The 25372-nt window shown below is 34.3% G+C and overlaps 1 protein-coding gene across 1 annotated transcript; it reads left to right on the forward strand.

Annotated features, from left to right (window-relative positions):
- The first annotated feature begins 6 nt into the window (after positions 1-6).
- Positions 7-20369, forward strand: LOC141537160 (uncharacterized). Its single transcript, XM_074258005.1, has 5 exons — positions 7-37; positions 122-390; positions 606-716; positions 19959-20233; positions 20313-20369. The coding sequence occupies exons 1-4, from the start codon at positions 7-9 to the stop codon at positions 20229-20231; spliced, it is 684 nt and encodes a 227-aa protein (XP_074114106.1). The 3' UTR covers positions 20232-20233; positions 20313-20369.
- The last annotated feature ends 5003 nt before the right edge of the window (positions 20370-25372 follow it).

Genomic DNA, 25372 nt, shown 5'->3' on the forward strand with positions numbered 1-25372 from the left:
TGGAAAATGGTAGAACGAGTGTTTAGATACCTAAAAGGTACTGTAAATTTAGAGTTGACGTATTTAGCGAAACAAGATGACTTGCAAGCCTTTTCAGATGCCAGTTTTGCGGACTGTAAAGGTTCCTTGACGACGTGTGGATTCTTGATCCAACTGTTTGGTGATACTATAGCTTGGAGGTCACATAAGCAAAACTACGTTGCTTTGTCGACTTGCCAAGCTGAGTGCGTGGCAATGGGTGAAGCGAGTCAGGAGTTGGTGGCCATGAGCAGCTCTCTTAAAATGATTTTGAATGGATCATTCTATCCCATGCGGCTGTGGTGCGACAGCGGGGCTGCGGAGGCGGGTGCACAGACGAGTGGTGGTGGCAGGCTGGGACATGTGACGGAGGTGGGAGAGCGCTGTGTTGGGGAGTGTGTTGAGCGTGGTATGATGGGGATTGAATGGATTGCATCTAGGCGTCGGGTGGCTGACCTGTTCACGGGGCCTTTGCCTTTTGAACTGCACAGGCGACTGACGGGGGCGATAGCGAGTAGGACTGATCGAAATAATAACGAGTGAGATTGTTAATGGCAGGCTTATGATTGAACATTGTCAAATTGCAGGTGGTGAATCGGATCAGCGGAGTTGATGCGGGTGCCTTTGCACGAGCGAGAAACATGAGGACGGAGCGAACTGAAGTCCAAAGTCGAAGGAAAAGAAAAGGAAAGGGAAAGGTAATGTCCAGTATTGGAGAAGTCGGAGAGTTGTATGATGTTGCTTGTTATGTCTAGTTTCTATGATGCATTGTGGAGCTGTGTAATATTTGTTATAATTTGAGTGGTAGTATTTAATAAGATAGGTAAAACTAAATATAGACGGGAGGGAGTGTTAGATATACCGCCTATATTTAGTTCCCTGATTAGCCGCCGTTGGGCGCGCTCAGCGTCTTGGAGAGGGCCCCCCCCCACTTGGTTGCCCGGGGCGCGCGTTCTCCTCACTCTGGAGATTACTTTTGTACGAAGTGCCTCGCATATCTTTTCTTAATAATTATAATAAATTAGTATTCTTTAAATATAAATACTTGCGTATTATTTAATAGATCCAAAAACCCTAGCCTTCCCTCATTAAGCTAAAACATTTGTATATTTTAATCAACAATATTAAATAGTTTAAATAAATAATTATGTTTTAATTTCAATTATATTGATAAAAGGATCACAGCACAAAAGATTTTGATTTAATAATAAATAACAGTATTATTAATGATTTTATATTACAATAAAAAAAAAATTTTTACATACAAAGTTTTTATACTGATGCGAATTTTTATGGCGGCAAGTATCGAAAGTACTACGTTACTCATTTTTAGTAAGTATACATTTTTTAAATCTTGCATTGTCTTTTATAATAAATAAATAATAATAGAAGTCCAATCGACATTATTGAAATTGTTATTGCCTATTTGATTGAAAGTTTCTGTAAAAATATATAAATTCTTGAACATGGAAATTTTCAATTATTTTATTTGATCAACGCAGTGTAAATTTTGCGATCGTCATTTATTTAAAAATGTCGATTTGTTTTTAATAACATTTCGTTGTTGACAGTTTTTATTCAATAGCACAACAAAGTAAGTTAGACATTCATTTTTATATTTAATATTTTTTATAATAATTAACAACCAATAACATTGTGTAATTATTATTTAAGATTTATACATAATATGGGTGGATGCAGTTTTCCAGGTTGTCATAATAGCACCGAAAAATGTTTTAAAATTTTGCGATTTCCTCGGTGTCCTGATATCAGAAACCAATGGGTATCTGCTTGCAAAATTTTAAAACCAATCACAGATAATTCCCGTCTGTGCGAGGTATGAAGAAACCTTTTAATGGATGAACCATCTTAATTTTCTGTTTAGAAAAAAGATTTAAAGTAATTAAAAACAAGATGTGGAAAAATTAAAAAACATTTGAGTGGACCACTATCTATAGATATACATTTAGCATGCAAAAAAAAATTCTTGACTGGAGGGTATATTTTCTTGGCTTAAGAAAATATTACGGAAGATTAAACATTTCTTGAATGAAATCAAAGTTTCTTGAGCCAAGAAAATTTCTTCTTGCTCCAAAATAACTTTTGTCTTCCTTAAAATTTTTTTGGAGCAAGTTTTTTTCTGTGGGTTATATCTGTTAAAATGTTTTTTTTAAAATAAGGATATTTATAATTATTTAACAACGAAAAATTTTATTTTATGTTGTTAACTCAATTATGTTGACAGGGACACTTCAGTAAAGGACTATTTGTCGTGGAAAGATATTCGTATAAATTGAAAAAAAATGTTGTTCCCGATATTCTGGTACCTTCTCCACCCAAACCTTTTGAGACTGATGATGGTGTTAATGATAATGATGATGATTCTGATAACAATCGTTCTTCAAATAATAAGAGGCGTAAGTCTGAAGTGTCTGACTTGACAAAACGTAAGTGTTAATTCATTTTGTATATTACTACATTTTTTTTATGCTGTAAAATTAGAAATTAAAGTGAAGTTTATTTTTTCCTGCAAATCAACGTCTGGAAAAATAAATTTTTTAATTGTTGTATAATAATTCCGGTTACTTAAATATCAATATGGTAGGTTTAATTTGCGAGGGGGTAAGTGAATATTTGAAGAAGAATTATTAACTTCTGCTTGGTTTTTTTTATGGTCTTTTATTTTAAATGTAGCATGACTACTCTACGTATAAAATCATATTTGATTTACAATTAATTTAAACAAATAATAATATAATTTGATGAAGTCATGGTTATATGGGAATTTACAAAATTATAATATTGTTGTTTTTGTGTTATGCCCTGATTAAAAATACTGATTGAAAAGAATTCAAAAGTATGAAATTTGAATTCTTTTTAATTATTTCAATTCTTTTGTTTGTATATATAGATATACAGTTTGCATAGAGTGACCGCTTCTCAATTCTTTTCAATCAGTATTTTTAATCAGGGTGGTGTTACTGCATACATGGACTTTTACATCTATATACTGCTTGTACTCTTACTAAACCAAAAAATTAAGATGGTAATCATTTACATGTGGCGTCAACCCCTTTTTGGGCCATAACCAGCCCAATTATTTTGGTAATAATTGGGCCCGAAATTAAGATCTTCAATTTTTTTTTGATATTGCTTGTTTTTATGGTGCATTTATGATAAAAAAATATCGTGAAATTTGGCTCTCGTATTTTTGGATAAAATTTCTATTTTATATTTTTTCGATATCTTTTCTTTTGAAAAGTACATAAAAAAACGAACAATTAAAAAAAAATTGATCAATTTGATCAAAAAATAAAAAAATTAACGTGCGCTAGCATGGGTTGAACCCACTTGTAAATAATTACCATTAAAAATTATTGAAAAATATTTCATTTTCAAATATTTTAACATATGAAATTATTTTTGATCTTTTTGTGTAATAAGGGTAATTTTCATCGGTAAAATGTTAACTTTAAAAGTTAATTCTAGGATTAGAAATCTCAGTAAATGAAAATACTGAAGTCTCTGGTGATGAAGCTATACCGGGAACTTCAAACCAACATACTCAATCAAGTGAGTATGCTCCAAAATCATCTCGGGAGTTATTGTTAGAGCAGCAGCTTCATGAGCTTCAAAACGAGAATAATGCATTGAAAAATAAGGTAATATAAAAAATTAAATAATTATATATTCCAAATTAGTTAATCATGAAATGATTTTTATTTTGAAGTACGAATAATTGATTAAGTACTAATTAATTCGATTTCAGGTTGCTCATTTGACACAAAAATCAACAACATTGGATGATAACTTGAAAAAATTCTTGAATCCTGATCAGTTGTTGTTTTTGAAAGGTAGTGCTTCGACGAACTCCAAACCTTGGTCAGAGGAGACTATCAAAAAAGGTCTGCGAATTCGATTATTGATGGGCACTAAGGCTTATAAAAGTTTGAGGGACAATGAAGGATTTCCTTTACCTGCGTTTTCCACACTGTACAATCGCCTGTCGGGATTTAATTTTGCTCCTGGAACTTTCCACAGTATCATTGAGTGGCTGGGGATAAAAATTCAACAATAGCAAGACGAAACTGCTCGTTATTGTGTGCTGGCATTAGATGAAATGTCAATTCATCCAGCAGTTGAATATGATCGTGCTCTTGGAAATTTTATTGGATTAGTGACTCCACAATTGGCAAGAGACTCGAATGAAGCTGATTCGATGGCTTCCCATGCAATTGCATTCGTTGCTCGTGGATTAACCATCCATTGGAAGCAATTGGTGGGCTATGCTTTGACAGGAAAATCAGTAACCTCGGAACTTCTCTGGAATTATGTTCAAGAGATAATAAAAGAGCTTTATCAGCACGGCATTATCGTCAAATGCATTTCAACAGATGAAGGACCAACTAATGTAGGTATGTGGACATTAAATAGCATTACAGCTAGCCGCTATTTAATTTCTTCATTTAGCCGACATCCATCAAATCCAGATGAACGTCTTCATTGGACTTCAGATGTTCCACACGTGCTAAAACGCATTTGGTCTCAATTGTTGAAAACAAAGTTTATTCTGAGCTCGCCTATCGTCGAAGCAAACAACTTACCATCGACTACAGTTGATATTTCCCATGTTCGATAATTAGTTGAGTTACAATCACTTGGTGGGCCTGTATTAGTGACAAGTCTTACTGCTGCAATTCTGGACCCATCGCAGTTTGACAAAATGCATGTTGGACTGGCTAAAAAAATTTTCAGCAATGAAATCGGGCATGCGTTAGTTTTATCAGCTCAAACTGGTCTTCTTCCTCAAGAAGCTTTCACTACCGGATGGTTTATTTTATTATGTAGCCAATGGTACGAATCGATGGTTTGTCGCCATAAGAGTAATTCCCTTGGGAATGATGAAGCTTCCTTAGAGCGCGTACAATTCCTCCAAAATTTCATTGAGATTATTAAAGAACTTCAATTTACTTCTGATAACAAATGGAAACCTATTCAACGAGGGATTATTCTTACAACAACTACAGCTCTAAATTTACGTGAAGAACTAGTGTTATCTGGCGAATTACAATATTTCCTTACGGGACGCCTAACTTCCAGCTCTGTGGAAAATCTATTTTCTCAAGTCCGAGCTGGTGGTGATATTCATCCAAAGCCCCGTCAACTGCGTTATCGAATGAGGTTGGTTGCTGTAGCTCAGTACTTACGAGTTCCCACGTCTGCATCATATGAAGATGATGATGAACCGTATTATTTAGAGTTCTTAAAACAAAAAAAGATGAACTCCGTACTGCTGATGATGAAGAGAATAATACTATTGAAGTTCCTGATGGTTGCATTCTGTCGGAAATCCAGAGGTATGGGCTGTATTACCTTTCTGGTTGGGCGGTATTTGTTACGGCAAATGGTTGCGAAGTTTGTGAGACAGCAACTATTTCTTCTCTATCGTTGCCAAATGCGTGTTCGGCTTGGACAGATGCACTAAACCGAGGTAATTTGAAGCACCCAACTGAGGCTGTTTATGAACTTTTGAAGACAGCAGAAGAAATATTTATTACCTATGGAAAAGCATTATTACATCTGCAGAACGTCCATCAGGTTTTAATGCAAAGTATTAAGGAAGCTGCTGCTAATTGTTTGTTGAACTTCCCGAAATGCCACAATATTTCTGATAAAGTTCTACAGAAATACATTTCCTTGCGATTACACGTTCTGGCAAAAGATATCACAATACAACCAGACAACCAGAATCTTGTTATCTTCAGTTCTCGAAGTGCGTATATGCGTACTTCATCAAAAAACGTCCGCAAATGAAGAAATTTGTTTCACTCTTGGGCTGTGATCCTTTTATCAATATAATTGAAATTAAAACATAATTATTTATTTAAACGATTTAATATTGTTGATTAAAATATACAAATGTTTTAGCTTAATTATGCTACTTAAATTTTTGTTCTATTATTTATAAAATATACTGTTGAACTTTATAATTATTTTGCAAAATATTCTTCGCATTTAACAGATAATTTCAATAATCATAATTAATAATTAACTTTCAGGAATAAATGTAATTAGCCAAATCTGTTATTTATTATTAAATTTAATTATTTAAAAATAAAAAAAAAAAAGTAACGATGATCCGCAGGACGCGAACCCGAACCAGTTAGTTGGCAAGCGAGTAAAAGCAACCCGCGCTAACGGCTGGTTATCGGAAAGAAATCAAAGGTAAATGATAAACTGCGCTTGAGAAAAACCGGTTTAACCCTACAAATAACTAATTTGGTTTATTTATTGGAATTGGGGTTGTTAAATTAACAATTACTACTAATTAATATTATTTGAGGATGAAAATAATTTTTATCAATGCCAGTTTGTTATTTTCAATTTATTTATTATTTTCATAAGAGTTAGCATGAAAGTACTTTAGGCATGTACTAGTACTTCTGACACACTTGTGGCGGCGCGATAGCTTGACACATTTCCCATCATGCATTGCAGGATTGGAATACCTTCTTATATATTATCTTAGTATGGAGCTAGCGAAAAGTCACGAAATTGCCTTTAGGGTCAGCGGTTTTTCTAATTTTTTTATTTTATTTCTTCACGTTCTTTCATTTCATTGCATTAAAACTGTATCTCCAACATTTTTTTTTTTTAAGAAATTCTAAGAAGTATGATCTCAGTGATACAAAATAATTTTTTAAAAAACCCTCTTCAAATAATTTTTGCTTAAAATATCGCTCGTCAAACATTACCGAAAAATTTGCAAATATTTATTGCTTACTCAACTTTTGCGAGAAGATTATATGATGATATTTGAGTCATATATATGCATTAGGATATCCGTTATTTTCTAAGTTAGTTTTTTTTTCGCTGCCGCCCCCTGGATTTTTAGTTCTTGACCCAAAAATAAATATATGGCAAAAATAAGCTCTTAATTACCAAATTAAACCGTGCCCAAATCTAATTACATTTCCCATTTCAATAACTTTTTTTTGAATTAATTTCTTTCCTTCGAATTAAATGCTACTACGATTATGTTCGATATATATTCTGATGGATAATTGAATGCTTAAAAATAATTCTCCTATAATTTTTTTATAACATCAATCCTTTAAAAGTTATTACTGGTTAAAGTTGTGTTTATAGTTATTATTATAGTTTTTGAGTCTTGCTATGAAGTCTTATGTGTTATTATGATTTATTTCATTTATAAATGTCCAAAAATTTTATAAAGAAGATTAACAGTTACAGTAACGTTAACAATGCGATGTATCTAATACATTATTAATAATTTTGCCGCTTATTTGTATTTTTTCTGTCTCTATTCACATTTATTTGTTAAGCATTTTTAGTCGCATTGTTAGAGTACTGATGAAATTAAATTTTACAAACTAGGTGTATTTCACCATGCACGATAGATGTCATAAGCAATTAATTCAGTGAAAATATATATGTTTCGAGATATTTTCGAGTTACAACTTGAAACTTAATAAAATCGTTTGGATATTTGTTCATTCATACACGAATAAACAATTAAACTTGACTAAAGATCAAGAATCTTGAACCAAAAACACCATTTTAAAGAAAATAACACTCTCGAGTCAAGAAGAAAAATTCTTAAATGAAGAAAATTTTATTGAACTAAGAATTATATCTTGACTAGAGAATTTTTCCTCTTGACTCAAGTAATTCTTTTTCTTCAAAATGGTGTTCTTGGTTCAAAATTCTTGCTCTTGAAACCGAAATTTAAATTTTTTATCAGCGTAGAATTCATTTATGTATCATTTTGCTTTCCGGCACCTATTGCACCATAAACTCCATAACAAGATTTAAATTTCATCAAAACTATGTATCAATACAGGACAACTGATAAGAAATTACTGAGGCAGTATTTCATAAATTCAAAACACCTTGGTGGTATTTAACTGGTGACAAAACTGCTTTGGCTTTTTTCGATCCAATATATAACCTTTTCTCGTGAAACGAAAATTGATTAAGGTAAATTATTTGCACCACTCGAGTGGTACGGAAAATTTCATACTAACTTTACCATCGCTGTAAACCTCTAAACCACTGCATGTAAATTATGCAGTTTCTAAAATTAATTACTCAAAAACGTCGGAGTTGATTGAATTGAAATTTTGGTGGTGAATTATTCATATTTTTATCTTTAAAAAAAAAAAATTTATAATTTTCTTGAAATATGCCTTGCAGGATTGAACTACCTTAAATCATCAAAATGTGATGGAAATTTCGATTCTAATTCACCCAAACGCTCTGTAGTTAATTTAGATAATAAAATTATCCATTTACAAAAAAAAATATTGATTTACATATTAAATAAGTTAATTTTCATTAATTCAAATTCGATTGAATGTTTTGTTCGATTCACCATAAATAAAATTTTCCTAGAAATTCACTTCGAGTCCTGGGCTACCAAAAACGATTGTTTGCAAAGATTTGACATCATTACAATTGTAGTAGAGCGCTTTGATTAACTCAAGAATACATTTTAACTCATGAAAAAGAACAAAAACAATATTTAGTGCTAATTATTCATAAAATTATAAATACTTATCATAATGCGACTAAAAATTACTTAACAAATAAATGTGAATAGTGACAGAAAAAATTCGAATAAGCGGCAATATTATTAAGAATGTATTCTATACATCGCATTGTTATTGTGACTGTAACTGTTAATCTGTGTATTACAATTGTTATAACATTTATAGATGATCTAAATGACTGTAACACATGAGACTTCATAGTACCACACAAAAACTATGATAATAACCATAAACACAACTTTAACCAGTAATAACTTTTAAAGGATCGATTTTATCTAAAAATTATAAGCCAACTTTTTTGTAAAGCATTTAATTTTCCAAAAAAATATGCATCGATCATAGTCATAATGGCATTTTTAACTTCCAGCTAAGAAAATTAAAAATTAAAAAAAATCGGAAAGATATTGGTGTTACGTCGCGATCGCTTTAGTAATTAAGTTCGTTGTATTTGGGAGATGCAAGTCATCGGTAAACGTGCATAGCTCTGTTCATGCGGCCATTAAAAATACATTAAATAATAACAATATAAAAAAAAAATATTATTGTACACTCGTCTTGCCTCAATGATGCCTGAGTCATTAGAGTATAGACGTACAGAAGATATTTTTCCCGAAATATATTTAGAAGATAAGATAAGACTTTTAGTTGTTCAAATAAAAAATTAGGAAGACCTAAACAAATATAGAAAACGGAAAAATATCTTCGACTGCACGTGTACTTAGACTGCATAGAGACTAAAAGAGAAACTTCTTTTAGAACCCATAATAAAATAAGTTACGACTAGGATTAAGATAATTTTTAAATAATATACTAGAATTTTTCAACAACCGAGCAAATAAGATAAAATAATTTTTAAATGATAAAATAAAACTTTCAAAAATAAAATAAAATAAATTTTAAATAGTAAAATAAAAATTTTTAAAAGCAAATAATAATTATTAACAATAAAATAATCAAACAAATAACAATAAAATAACAATCTTGAAAACATAATTTCGAATAATTTTAAAATAAATAATCGAACAACAAAATAAAATAATGTTAAACAAGCAACCGAACCAGTAATAACAAAAACAAATCTCTAAACAAAAGATAAGAAAATATCAAAAGCAACTAATTTAGAATAAGTTCTAGGAATTTAAATAATATTAATAAACAAAATTTTAATGCACAAATTAATAAAAATAACCTCTAACAGAATTCCAATTTACAAAAATAAAAACTTATATGAATAAATAATTTTAGTAAATAATCAAATAATAAAGTTTAAACAAATAGCCGCGCATGTAGATGGATGCGTAGGTGCGCATACCCATCCAGCTGCATAAGGGCGTGCCCTAAGTATTTTTCGTTGAGAAAAGGGATCAAAGAAGGAAAAGTCCTTTTCCTATTGGACAACGATTTTTCCTCCCCACCTAAGGCCCTATCACAGGACCCCGAAAACGAAACTGGATACTACTTGGTTTTTCCTTTTTTAAAAAAAAGTTAGTTCTCATCCTGAGCCAGACTCAGAGGTACCGACTCTTATAGTCAAGCAAATTTCAATTTTTTTTCTTTTCAAATTTCATACACCGCTAGTGCAGGCCTCCCCATTCAGCGCAGTGTATTAAATACAAAAAAAAAAAAAAACAAAAAAAAAATATATTTCTTCAAATTCAAAATACAAATAAATTCACAATTTAAAACGAGTTACACTTTAAAACAAATTTGAAAGTAATTTCCAAGTGCAAGGAGAATTTAAACTTAGTTCAAGTGAAATCATACACCAGAATTTAAACCAGGTACTGTACATTTTCGTTTACCATTCCATCTCAAAGATTTTATTGGTTCCGTAGCGTATCGAATTCTTTTTTTTTTTTTTGTTAAACGATTAATTGTAGACAATTTGCTGTAAAATTTTGACAGTTTTGCAATATATGTATTGAATACAACTATCAACTTATCATTTCAATATAAACCAATTAAACTTCTCCAGATCCCAATCTATAGGTTTTGTAAGAAACTTGGATTAAAAACAAATTAATAATTACTACGTTAGGACGTAACATTGGTTTTACCCTGTTTTGCAAAAATCGAGTTTTCAACAGATCTCGAAATTTTAAGGTCCTAGGAAGCCATTTCGAGGGTTCCCGAGAGGGTGTCAGTCACTATGTCTGTCTGTCTGTCTTTATATATATATATATATATATATATATATATATATATATATATATATATATATATATATATATAATATATATATATATGAAATAATTTATGTGTATATTGGGATGAAAGGTCTTGATAAATAATTTGATGTATAAAACGTGTCAATTAAATAAAAATTGATTTTGGTATAAAAAATTCCGTACTCAGGTGTTTTCTGCATGAAAATCCGGATTCATTCCGAGATAACTCGACTCAACAAAAAAAGAGGCCGTTCGGCCACACCCGAAATAGCAGGTAGATTTCATAGAATGAATTATAATTTTGTCACAATAATTTTAGTTTGACAGGGAATGAAATTTATTATAACATACATAATTAGGTTGTACTACACAGTGCCTGAAAATGGTTCAATTGACCTCTTAACTTTCATATAATAATAAATAATTGTTAAAAAGTTAACGTTATGTACGTCAAATTAGAAGTAAATTTGTGAACTTTCACATAAATTTATCAAAAATTAGCTATCTTTTTGCTATTAAAAGTTACACATAAATGAATTCACCGAATACGTAATTTTGACAATTTTTGTCATTTTTAAGAGCTATTATTTCTGAACTATTCGAAAGATTTTGCTCATTTCAAGGTTCATGCAAGCTATTTGTATAAAAAATTTTTATACTACATTTTATTAAGATCTGTTAAGAACTCTCGACAGAATAACATTCATAAGTGGGTTTTACTTTGGGTTGTACAACACAATAACTAAAAATGGTTCAAGAGAACTCTTCATTTTGATAAAATAACTAAAAATGGTCAAATGTCAATTTTATATGCGTCAAATTAAAGATAATTTCATGAACTTTTATGAGAATTTATAAAAAAGTGACCATCTCTTTGCCATAAAAAGTAGTACATCAATGAAGTCACGAAAGACGTGATTTTCACTATTTTGATAAATTTTAAGAGCTGCTATTTTTTAAGTTATTAATGGATTTCGCTTATCATCGAACTCATTCAAAGATATTATCCAAAAAATATGTGCAATAAATTTAATGTAGATCCGTCAAAAACTGTAGATATAATCGCGGCAACATACCGAGTTATATTACGTACACGGAGAGAAAATTATGGGAACTTTTCCTATACCACTATGGGAATGGTTATCATAATGCTATAGGAATAATTCCTATACTATTATAGGAACTATTCCTATATCATTATGGGAAATAATCCTATAATATTATGGGAACTATTCCTATAACACCATAGGAACTTTTCCTATACCATTATGGGAAATATTCCCATAATGATATAGTAATGGTTCCTATATCATTATGGGAATATTTCCCATAATATTATGGGAATAGTTCCTACATCATTATGGGAACTATTCCTATAATGGTATAGGACAGATTCCTAGAATATTATAGGAAAAAACATTTCTTTTCAATTTCTCTCATTTTCTTATGCACACAAATTATTGCATGTTTATTATTATTATTATTATTATTATTATTATTATTATTTTGTTATTAAATGCTCAGGGGGGTTATCCCCGGAGTCCGATTCTCCGAGGGCCCAGCCTGAGCTCCATCCGTTACTGCTGGACCACTCCGCACAACAAGGCGGTTAGTGATCACAGCAGGCCAAAGTCATTTCCCTTAAGAGACGGAGAGAACCAAGTATAACAGCCTTCTGCATCCTAACTGCCAAGAACTCAGCTTTTGATGAACAAGCTGGAACTTTGGCAAGTGAGGATACAAAAGACTGTTTCATCCCTCCTAGGACGCCAACAATCAGGACGACATGCTTGACACGGTAACCTGGGTGAAGTTTGCCAATTTCAAACAGGAGATCCTGATATATTTGTCTTTTGTGCTCTTCTTTGGCTGATATGTTGTATTCAGCCGGGGCCGAGAACTCAATGACATAAATGTCACGATTGGCCTTGTCGAAGAGCACAATATCAGGTTTGTTGTGATCTATCCGCCGGGTTGTTGCAAATGGCATGTTCCAATAAATTTTGCAACTGTCATTCTCAACAACCTGGGGAATATCTCCTGGTAGATAAGGCAGCACTGGTGTCACGTCAATACCGTAGCAATGACGAAGATAGTAGTACAGTACTCTCAGGGCAGCATTGTGACGCTGGATATATGCACCTCTCGCCAGCACTGGACATGCCGACAAAAGATGCATAAGCGTCTCCGGATGTTGTCTACACCTCCTACAGGAAGTGTCCGGTAGCTGCACCTGGAGCACCTTGCTACGGTACTCAAGAGTGTTAATGACACTTATTATTATTATTATTATTATTTGTTATTAATTGCTCAGGGGGGTTTTCCCCGGAGTCCGACTCTCCGAGGGCCCAGCCTGAGCGCCATCCATTACTGCTGCACCACTCCACACAACAAGGCGGTTAGTGAGTGCAGCAGGCCAAATTCATTTGCCTAAGTAGACGCAGGGATCCCAAAATGACAGCCTTTTGCATCCGCACTGCTAGAGACACGGCTGCTGAACTGCAAGCCGGTATCTTCGCAAGTGAAGACACAAAAGACTGTTTCATCCCTCCAAGGACGCCGACAACCAAAACGACGAGCTTGACACGGTAACCTGGGTACAGTTTGCCAATTTCAAACAGGAGATCCTGATATATCTGGTGTTTGTGCTCTTCTTTGGCCGAGATATTGTATTCGGCTGGGGCCGAAAACTCAATGACATAAATGTCACGAGTAGCCTTGTCAAAGAGCACAATATCAGGTTTGTTGTGGTCAATCCGCCGGGTTGTTGCGAATGGTATGTTCCAATAAATTTTGGAACTGTCATTCTCAACAACCTGCGGAATATCTCCTGGCAGATAAGGCAGCACTGGTGTCTCATCGATACCGCAGCTATATCTGAGATGATAATAGAGTACTCGCAGGGCAGCATTGTGACGCTGTATGTAGGCACCTCTTGCCAGCACAGGACATGCCGACAAAAGGTGCATCAGCGTCTGTTGTTTACACGTCCGACAGGACGTGTCCGGAAGCTGCGCCTGGAGCACCTTGCTATTATTATTATTATTATTATTATTATTATTATTATTATTATTATTATTAATATTAATATTATTATTATTATTATTAACATTTTCGTAAATATAAGCTCATTCTAATTTTATACTCATCGAGACCTTTCATTTGAGTACCCACATGCATTTTCATATATTTTTCATATATTCATATACATTATATATATAAATATATGAAAAATTAATGTGGGTACTCAAATTAAAGGTCTCGATGAGTATAAAGTCATAATGGACTTATATTTACAAAAATGTTACAAATTAACGAATGATAATGTATTTTGTTAACTAATGATGTTTTTAACGATATAAGCTCATTCCGATGTTACACTCATTGAGAGCTTTCATTTGAGTACCCACATGCATTTTTGATATATTTTATAGATATACAGATATATAATATATATAAATATATAAAATATATGAAAAATTGATGTGGGTACTGAAATGAAAGGTCTCGATGAGTGTAATTTCGAGATCAGCTTATATCTTTAAAAATATCATTAGTTGACCAGATACAATGTAATTTCTTAATTATTGACGTTTTTAAAGATATAAACTCATCCCGATGTTACACTCATCGAGACCTTTCATTTGAGTACCCACTTGCATCTTTTATATATTTTATATATTTAATAAATATTATATATATATAAGATATATACAAAAATTTATGTGGGTACTCAAATGAAAGGTCTCGATGAGTATAAAATTAGAATGAGCTTATATTTACGAAAACGTTAATAATAATAATAATATTAATAATAATAATAATAATTGTTGGCCCGTGCAGTGGGCCAACTACCCACTGCATGGAAATAACTGAGTTACCACAAGATACCAACTCAGAAGTGCTCCCCACAACCGGTCCTTTTCGGATGAGGACCATTCATCAGGTGGGAGGAGCACGCCAGACCCGATGAAAGATGACGACCCTGGCACCTTAAGGACTTACTTTAAGTGGACGGAGGAACTGAGAGTCGATCTCTTGGTGTGCTACCAACGTAGCGAGCCGGGGGTGAGCGGCTATATGGTCCGGATGCACACTCTTTGGAGTGATATGCATCCGGAGCTAGCGCATTTTACGCCCATACACCTGCGTAATTATGCCGCTCATCTTCGGCGAAATAGAAGATCGCTTGTGCTGGACAGAAGGCAGTCTAATAGACTTTCCTTTCCGGCGCAACTACACCAAGAGCGACGCCGTTCCTCCATGGACAACAACAATCTCTTTGTAGGACGGCAAGTAAGTATATCTAAAAAGATAACTTACTCCCAACAACAGCTTGACGCGGTAAACGAAGATCTCCGTGCAACCATCCTGGAGGACTCCACCCTGCCCACTGTGAGCCAGGTTGTGTATGGTGCAGCAGTTTCGGCTTTTCCGAGAGAGATACATTGTCTCTCGATCGAGGCAAGGTTGAGACAGCGCATCTTACAACTTGGCTCCAAAATTGACAGATCCCGGAAACATGTCTCCCGCATTCAGTGTGTGATTGAGTTCGAAACAACTCAAAAAGTATACACTAGGGTGGGTCAAAAAAATCGAATAATTTATTTTTGATTTTATACTCTGAAAAATAGGTTCGTAGACACCTAAAAAGAATTCTCTCCAAGTATAAGCTCTTAATTATAACGGGAAGGTCCTCCGCTTTGCGGGTTTCTATTTTTTTCGAATAATCAGATAAAAAAATTTATATCTCGCTTCCAACTGCTTGGAAAAATATTCCGTGGCATAGATTTTGTGAGAAATTGAATGCTTTACAAAAAGGTCTCTTATGACTTTTTCAAAAACTCAACCGATTAAAAGATATTCATAGTTGAAGTTTGGCTATTTTAAGGAAAATATTCGTTTTTATTATGAATTTTATAAGTCGATGAAAAAAATTATTTCGGATTGCGGAACTCATGATTTTTGTAGGAAATTTACTGCTCTACAAAAATGGTCTCTTATGATTTTTTGATTAAGTGAAGCCGTTACGAGATATTCATCGTCAAACATTAACGAATATCAATATTTCCAGTTTTTGATCAATAATTCGATAAATTTTAATTTAAACTATGAGTTTCAGGAAAATTTACATAAATTTGAGTTTCGATCGATAAAGAAATGTTATAAACAATTTTTTTAATATTGTTTTCAGTCTTGAGCTTGTTTGATTGCATTAAAACAAGAAATTAGAGCATTTTTTTCGACATATAGCCAATGATTAGTTTAATTTGAAGTGAATGACATATTTCTTTGTCAAATTTAATATGAAAAATATTGAATCAAGTGAGAAACAACCAGTATTTAACTTTTTTATAGATAAATTTTTTATTGAATTATCAATTGCAATATAATTGTCTATATTTTTAACATAACAGTACGCTATTACTATAAATAATTTCTTTTATTACAATTTGGGAATGTTTTTTGATGTTCTTTGACAACTTGCAATAAGTACTGGAATTGTTCTTCATTTTTGTCAAGCATTGATTATATTCACTGACTAATGCAACAGCTCGCTCTGCTGAATCATTGACAACTTTTAGTTGTTGAAAGTATTCTTTATTTTCGAGATAACTCTCATTAGTAGGCCATAATTCAACATCGACATCAAGAAAGTCATACGGTAGATCGAAGATTTTGAAAAGATTTAATGACTTTTTAGACACAAAGTCACTCAGAATTCTCTGCGCCAATGAATTCAAATCTTTTTAGCAATTACAAATCTTTTAGCTTTAGAATCTGTACCTTCACGAGTATTAACAGCTTCAACAATACTTTTTTTACTTCTAATGGAACGCCATCGTCAAACAGTGATAAAATGGCAAGTTCATCGCTCAAATACCATAAGTGCGAAATCATTTTTTCACACGTAGCTGAAGAAATCAAAGGATTGATATGTTTGTACTCCAATAAATTTTTCATAAACTGCAAGTCATGATAAGCAGCAGTTGTTGCAGAAGTTGATGAAAACCAAGCTTTTAAATACAATGTGACTATAAAAATACAGAAATGACGAAGACCATGCAATTCTTTCTGAGAGAGTTTGAATTCATCTCTGAATAGATACATTTTCAAACTATAAATGGCCTTAGCCATCCATCTAGCATGATGAACAGCACCAGGACGTTTGAAAGAAATCTTTTCTTGAGGCATTTCTCCAAGGAAAATCAATGATAATTCCAATAATTCTTTATCTAACTTATTATAACATTTCTTTATCGATCGAAACTCAAATTTATGTAAATTTTCCTGAAACTCATAGTTTAAATTAAAATTTATCGAATTATTGATCAAAAACTGGAAATATTGATATTCGTTAATGTTTGACGATGAATATCTCGTAACGGCTTCACTTAATCAAAAATCATAAGAGACCATTTTTGTAGAGCAGTAAATTTCCTACAAAATCATGAGTTCCGCAATCCGAAATAATTTTTTTCATCGACTTATAAAATTCATAATAAAAACGAATATTTTCCTTAAAATAGCCAAACTTCAACTATGAATATCTTTTAATCGGTTGAGTTTTTGAAAAAGTCATAAGAGACCTTTTTTGTAAAGCATTCAATTTCTCACAAAATCTATGCCACGGAATATTTTTCCAAGCAGTTGGAAGCGAGATATAAATTTTTTTATCTGATTATTCGAAAAAAATAGAAACCCGCAAAGCGGAGGACCTTCCCGTTATAATTAAGAGCTTATACTTGGAGAGAATTCTTTTTAGGTGTCTACGAACCTATTTTTCAGAGTATAAAATCAAAAATAAATTATTCGATTTTTTTGACCCACCCTAGTATACACGCCCCGAATTCGACGCATTGCTGCTGAACTTCGGTGGCGTCATCACACACTGAACAAGAGTACTCTTCTTATCATCAAAGAAGAGTCTGTCAATAAATTGCGGGCTCTAGTGACTGCCAAAAAATCACTAGAGAAAAGGCTGAAGCGGTTGGTCGACAACTCGTTGTTTCGATCCAGCCCTTCACGGTTTCTGATACCAAAGACCGATGTTACCGGGAATTATCCAACACCTGAGCGGGTGGAAGCTTTTTGGACTGAGTTGTATGGAGATCAACCAAACGTGAACGCCAACACTCCAGCTCTGCACGACTTCAAAGTATTCTGTCGGGAACACCGTCGACAGAATGCTGATGAAGAGAGCCCTGCAGTCAGTGTGGATGAAGTTCGTTCAGCTCTAAATGGCAGCAAAAATTGGGCTGCCCCGGGACCAGATGGCATTAATGTCTTCTGGTGGAAGAAGTTTACTTCTACCCACCTCCATCTGGCCCGCATATTTACATCATACATTAGAGCTGACGATCCGATTCCGGACTAGCTTGTAGAAGGGCGAACCGTACTGATACCTAAAAAAGGTGACTTGTTTGACCCTAAGAATTTCAGGCCTACCACCTGCTTGAATGCGGTTTATAAAATTTTTACAAAAATTTTAAATAACCGTATCTTGCAGCAGATAGAGCCTGTATGGCAACAGATATATGAACAACGTGGCAGTAAAAGAAGCCTGTCAGGTTGCAAGGAGAACCTGATAGTGGATCGATGCGTCTTACAAGATGCGATCTACTATCAACGCAACCTGTCAATGGCTTGGATTGACTATCGTAAGGCATTTGACTTAATTCAGTTATGCTCTTAGTTTGAAAGCGTTTAACACTACATTTTTCACTAGTATAATCCAAGTCTTCTTCCGGAATATCATCAATCACAATTGTTTCTTCTTCTTTACGCAGCTTAGCAACAATTTTTAATTTTGATTCTTGTGAAACTTCCTCATCAAAAATAGCCATGATTACTAATTCTGGTGATAAATACCACAAGTGATTCATAAATCTACTAATTGCCACAGTAGCAATATTACTGTTGATTGCCTTAAAGTTGTTGAGTTCTTTTATAAACTGTAGATCATGGTACGGAGTGTTATGTCCAAGGGCGTTTTTAGAGCGGTAGCGTAAACGGTGGAGGTTTGGACTAACAGTTTAAAGAATACGCAACGGAGGTTTTAATTCCGTTGTTTTAATTATTTATGTGGAACGTTTTTGAGATACGAACTTACCACGCCTTCGTTTGAGACTGACGGATTTTTATGAGACTAGATGTACTTACTCTCTGCAGGAACTTTATTGATGGTCAGATCCGTGGTTTTAGGGCAGCCATTAGCGCCTGTTCCTTGATTGGGCCCTTTGGTTGGTTCTCGCAGCGGATGGAGTAGGGTGGATTTGGGCTGCTTATATTACGGGCTTCTTATTTTATGAAATGACTTGTTGAAAACTGATTTCACTTTTATTGAGATTTATTTTTATAAACATTAAAACTTACACTTTCACAAATTGATTTTTAAGTAATTTAATTTAATGAATTTTAGTAATTTAATTGAGCTAACGTCCTCCAGTCCCCCGTAGGGTAAAGTGCGCAAATTTAGCTTTTAGAGATATTTTATTTAAACTTACTGCCCGGATTCTCGCCTAAGTGCAGGGCAAATTAGAACTTTGAGATTCCGGTTCTCTAGATTTTTAATTAATAACTAATACGTGGCCTGCCGGTTGAACCGAGTCTGAACTCGTCTTAAGTGCAGCGCAAATTATGATAAGGGACTTTTACAAGGCACGGGTCCGTCAATTAAACGCGGAAGTCGAATTAATTGCTCAAAGACCAATACGTGGCCTGCCGGTTGAACCGAGTCTAAACTCGTCTTAAGTGCAGCGCAAATTAAGATGAGGGACTTTTACAAGGCACGGGCCCGTCAATTAAACGCGGAAGTCGAATTAATTGCTCAAAGACAAGGCATTGGCTGTTGATCGCCTTTTTAAATACTCGCGGTGCTGAGATTGCAGAAGTCCCCGCTAGTCAACCAGCAGTCGCGTAGCTTATATTTTATTTTGGCTTTCGCGCATGGAGAAGTCTTCCATCTGCGCGGGTGATTTAAATTTCAAGAAAAAATTTTGGGGTGGACATAACATTCCCCCAGAAAAGCGAGAAGCTAGTATAGTTTTTCGGTTTTCCTATGGCCACCTTCCCCATAAGCGAGAGCCATTTACTAAAATATTTTTTTTTTTGACTTGACTTAATATAATTTAGTGTAGTGAAAAGAGTAACAGGAGAAGTCGTCTAGTGCTTGTAGTTAAGTTTTTTTTTTTTTTAGGATTTGAGAAGGGCGGTTCGTCTCCTGGCGGGGTTGGCTCGTCCCATCCATCCGCGAGAGGCCTTATTTTTGGCTTCTTGCCTGGTGACCCTGTTTGGCTCTCTGCCTCCCGAGGTCGTGGAGGCAGTCGTCTTCTTCGGATTCCCGGACCTAGCGATGGTAGCTGAGGTCCAGGACTTTGAGGAAGTGCTCACCCCCAATCACGAGGACATCGATCGTTTAAGGATCGCCTTACACGAGGCGATCTTTAATGGTTTGGTCACCATGGGATAGAGGTATGTTACGATATACTTCATGGTTACTATTTAAGAAAATAACTTTATCTTTTAATTGTTCGTTTCTCTTTTGTTGCAGGTCAGACATATCGGGTGTCATTGCTTCCGCCGAGAGCCCGACGCGTCTTCTCGTCAAAGATAAAAAAAATGTAAAGAAAAATATATTTTATAATAATAATTTTATAATATTATATATTTTAAAAGGTTTCTTTTTTTTTTATTCAAATTAGTTTCTCATTTTTGTTTTCTATACTTTCTCCTTTTTCCATATCCAAAAAAAATTTTATATTTATTAATTTTAATTGTAGCTAAATCGAGTAGGATAGGGATAAAATTAGTAATGGAAATCAAAGAAAGGTAAAGATAAAAAGGACGGAAGAGAAGGAAAAAAAAGTATAAAAAAAAGAAAAGGGGGACCAGAAGCTAAATGCGGTTCTTATTATTGTATTAGTGTGTTGTGTTGTATTAGTGAGGATGAGGAAAGAACGAGAACAGCGTATACATATAGGCATATGTATATATCTGCGTGTATACGTAGGTACGTGTGTGGTATGCTTTATACGTTATACCCATGCGGTAACACGGCTATGGGCGTGGCTTGCCGAAAGGCGGTCGCGATGAAGCGGGCGTCGGTAAGCTACTTCGCTTGCCTTAATAGCTCGTTATAATTAACGCTAGATGACTCTTCTCGTTCTCTTTTCTCTTTTACTTGTAATATTTATATATATATTAAACGTTTGAATTAGTCGTTTTGAATTATACAAAGGTTTTTGGATTCAAAAAAAATTTTGTATGAGTGACGTTAGCTCTGAAATAAAAAAAAATTTTATATAAAAAGAAATAAGAGTTTTTTTTTTTTTTATATATATATAATGATAATGTTAATAGATAATAATATGGTTAAATATAATAATTGGTTACATATATGTGATAGAAATTTAAATAGTGTATAGTCGGATTCTTTATATAAGTTTTATATGGATTTAATATTGAATGTAATTGCTTAATTGAATGGTATGATATGGTGATAGTAAAATGGAAGAATAATTTTTGGTGGGATTTATCTCAAGGCCGGAGATAATTTTATCTTCAGTCTTGTGAGTTTTACTGTCGCAAAAAAATTTCAGTAAATTAAGAAAAATTATATATTTTATTTTTTTTTTTTTTTGTAAATTAAATGAAAATTTTTCTTGCATTTTACTAGCCTTTTTCGGTGGAAACCGTTGGCTCGTTTTTGGCTGTTTTAAATTTCGTAGGGTGAAATGTCATTGGCAGATTTTTTATTATTAATGTTTTACGTTATTAATTTTTCGGTTTTCGCGAATGAGCCATCGGTTTTATTGTTAACAATTCTTGAATGTTGGTCTTATTTTATACGATGTTGGTGTTCGGTTTTGTCTAGATCGGTGATTTGTAGTCTCTTAGTCGGAATATTTTCGACTTCTTTGATTTCTCGATGTTCTCGGGCGTTTCTTCAGTTGTTGTTTGCTTACTCGGTGAACTTCCTTCTTCGTTGGTTTCAGATTTCTCTGGGAGTGCTTCGTTGACCTTCAACGGTGATGACGTTTTTTCTTCTGTTGTTTTCAGTTCTATAACGACTGGCTTTTCGACTATTTTGTTGTTTTGTCGCGGTTTTAGTCGGCATCGACGAATGAGCGTTTGTATTGCGTACCCGCTTATAATTATTGATAGTATTCCGATTGTCGATACCGATCCGATGGTTATTTTCTTATTAATTTATTTTTTCTGGTGATCTAGTGCTATTAATGACATTTTTTCTTCATTTTCTTCTAGCCCTTGACCCCAAAGTTCTTTTGTTAGTAGATTGGGATTTTCGCTGTTAAATATGATACTCGAGTTTAATGTTTCGAGAGATAGATTGAAACTTGGTGCGATTATTTCTATGTTTGTTGATTCTCTAGCTGTTCCTCGGACTTTATATTGGTTGCAGTTTGCTTGGCATCCTTGTTGTAGGTGTATTAGTCCGGTTCCGGTGATTACTGTGTTTCCGGTTATCAGTTCTGGGCATTTCCACTGGATGTTTTCTTCTTTGCACGTTGAGTATGCCCACGTATTTTTCTCGTTCATTTTTATCCAAGTTAATTTACATTTTTCAATTATTCTTACGTTGCACTCTCTGAGGTTTTCTGTTTTTGGATTCATGAGTAACTTCATTTCACAGTCTACTTCATTTTCTAATTTTGTTATTTTCGTCGGGATGTCAGTTGGGCAGGCCATATCTGGTCCAATGGAATTGCAGTTGTCAATGTAGTCTTGTTCAGCGAGGAAGTATTCTTCGAATGCAGGTTCCGTCATTAGATATTTTGACTTAGGTTGAATCGTTAATGTTCATAGTTGATCTGCAATGTACTCGGCCTTGGGAAGTGATTTTAGTTCATATGCTAGCCACGGTGTCTGGTCGAAGAGTGGTACCGTTATTATTATCAGGAAGTGACCGTTCGATTTTCCTGTTTCTATTTTCGACACCTTCGCCAGTGTGCTGATGTCCATGTGATCCAGAGGTTGTGGCGGATTTAAGGTTGGATGTTTTTTTATCATGTCCGCTGTGGCTTGGTTTAGTTGTTTGGCTGACACTGTTAAATAGGTCAGTTTTCCCCATTCTGCTTCCTCTATGGCTTTTTCTGCATTGTTGAGAGTTCCTAGGTGGTTAGTCATTCGGTGAATATTTTCATCGCCTACCATTGAGAATAGTTGGATCTTTTGTATGTCTGTTATTTATTTATTCGTTGATTGTTGCAGAGATGCTGAAGTTCTCGCCAGTTCTTTAATTCGGTTAGTTATATTTATTTCGTGTTTGAGGATTTCGTTGATTTCGCTCTTAATGATGTGGGTGTTATTTTGCGATAAGTGTACAAGTTCTCTGTTGTCTTGGTATAACTTGTCTAGTTCGTTTGAGATATGTTCTTTGTCGCTATAGTCCATGGTTCCGAATAGTTTTCTTGCAATTGAGCCTACGAAGCCGAACCATGGTGCTCTTTTTGTGCGATTCTGTGGATGTAGTTCTTCGAGTTGAGGATCTTCGAGGAATTGCCTTAGCCGGTGTTTTGCTTGCTCAATTTCGGCATATATTTCCCGGTGTGTGTTGGTTCTCAGGTACGACATCCAGGATGAATGATTGAAGTTTTGAGAACATATTCCATAAGCTTCCCATATATTTTGATTTAAGTAGGGTTAAAGATTTACTAGGTTTTTGATGTTGATTGAGCTGAAGATTTGCCATTCTTCTCTGATGAGGTGGACTCTTTTGAATGGGTCGTATAGTATGCCCGGATTCGCTTCCATTGGTTTTATTTTCACTTCGTCAGCTCCCCATGCCAGGTATCCGATTCCCAGGAGGAGAAGTGGTGCAGCTATCATAATTTTTTTTTTTTTTTTTGTAGATTTCTGCGTCTATATGTATATTTACTGAAACAAACAATCTAAGTTCTTTTTAATCGAAATTTTCGCGGCTGGCTGTTTTAGCCTTATTTGGGTGGATTAATTTCCGTTTTCCGTTTTCTTTTTCTATTATTAAATTCCCCATTTCGTTTATTTCGACTATTTTGTATGGGCCAGTATAGTAACGATCTAATTTATTTTTTCTAGGTTCTTTTAACGTATATACAAGGTCTCCTATGTTAAATTTTGCCGGGTGTATATGTTTGTCAAATCGAATTTTTGACTCGTGTTTAGATTTCGTTAGATTTTCCGCAGATATTCGTTGAATTTCAAAAATTCGGCTAATTAGGTCTGCTAAATATATGATTCGATTTTACTGAAGTCCGGAAATTGAGTCGGACTACGGGCTTTTCTTCCGTACAAAATTTCGTATGGTGTGAATTTCGTAGCCGTGTGTACGGTGGTATTATAGTTAAGCATTGCCATTGGGATGTATCGATCCCAGTTACTGAAATTATCTACGTAAGCCCGGAGGTAGTCGACTAAAGGCTGGTGAGATTTCTCCAAGGCTCCGTTCGATTGAGGATAGTAAGAGGAAGTTGTTATTCTTTGGATTTTCAGTGCTTTGGCTAATTGTTGTATTAATTTGCTCGTGAATGAGGTACCCTTATCTGATAAAATTACGCGAGGGCACCCATAAAGGGCAATATAGAGATTTAATAAGGCATCCGCGACAGTTACTGCTCTGATATCAGGGAGAGGAACTGCTGCAGCTGCTTTTGAAAAATTGTCTTGAATTGTCAAGATGTGTATGTTACCGTCGGGGGTCATGGGTAGGGGTCCTACCGTATCTATACTAATTTTTTCGAAAGGTTCAAAGGGTGTATCTGTGATGGACATAGGTTGTTTGGTCTTTATTCGCGTGAGTTTATTTTTCTGACAGATTTCCCACGCTCGAATGTAGTTATAGATATTGTCTTTCATTCCTGGCCAGTAATAACTTTCGCGAATACGCCAATAGGTTTTTACTATACCTTTGTGGCCCCCTATTAAACTGTTATGATTTTCTTCAATTATTTTTGTTCGTAGGGATTCGTCTGGTATTTCGACATTTCCTTCGCACAAGGTAATTGTTAGTGGGCAATCTCCTAATTCGTGTGATAAATAAGCTTGGATGTTAAGGTTGTCGAACTCGTCTCCTTGTTTTGCACAGCGGAGTGAGTGAATGTCATGTTTGTGCATCGACTGTCGAAGATTTTTCAATCCTTCGATCAGGTCGATTGGGTCTAGTTTTTCGAAATGTTTTGTCTTGATAAATACCGTGAAGATTTTACAACGACCTAACTTGGTGACAAATACATCCCCTTTTGTAGGTTTTGAGGCATGAAGGTCGTCAGCATTTATAAATCTTAAGTCGCGGAGCAGCTTCGCTACAGGTTTTATTATTTCGCAGTCGACCGCTAACATATGTAATAAATGGTCTCGGGCATAAGTGAGTCCATCTCGGCTGGTTGCGAATTTTATTTTTATTTCGGGACCCTTTTCGGATATACTTTTGTCTGAACTCGAGGGTGAAGATATTTTTGGTCGATTACGTCGTTCGGCAAAAATATTTTCAGCTTCTTCGAAAGTTGGAGGGTCATGAGCGACGAAGGGCGGTCCAAATCGGTTGTTCCCTACATCATCCCCCACTGTTGTATTCCCGCATGTTGTTGACTTATTTTGGGTTTTATCCGAATC

This window comes from Cotesia typhae, unplaced genomic scaffold (genome assembly GCF_013202065.1).
Source record: "Cotesia typhae breed Kobodo isofemale line unplaced genomic scaffold, CoteBio_Ctyphae scaffold_70, whole genome shotgun sequence".
In the NCBI taxonomy this organism is placed as follows: domain Eukaryota; kingdom Metazoa; phylum Arthropoda; class Insecta; order Hymenoptera; family Braconidae; genus Cotesia; species Cotesia typhae.

What these genes read in the sequence shown, in the direction of transcription:
- LOC141537160 (XM_074258005.1), top strand. Translation starts at nt 7, where the DNA reads ATGGTAGAACGAGTGTTTAGATACCTAAAAG. An exon ending in AGTGTTTAGATACCTAAAAG is followed by an intron (nt 38 to 121) that starts GTACTGTAAATT and finishes CGGACTGTAAAG; the next exon opens with GTTCCTTGACGACGTGTGGA. An exon ending in AAAGAAAAGGAAAGGGAAAG is followed by an intron (nt 717 to 19,958) that starts GTAATGTCCAGT and finishes TTTTTTTTTTAG; the next exon opens with GATTTGAGAAGGGCGGTTCG.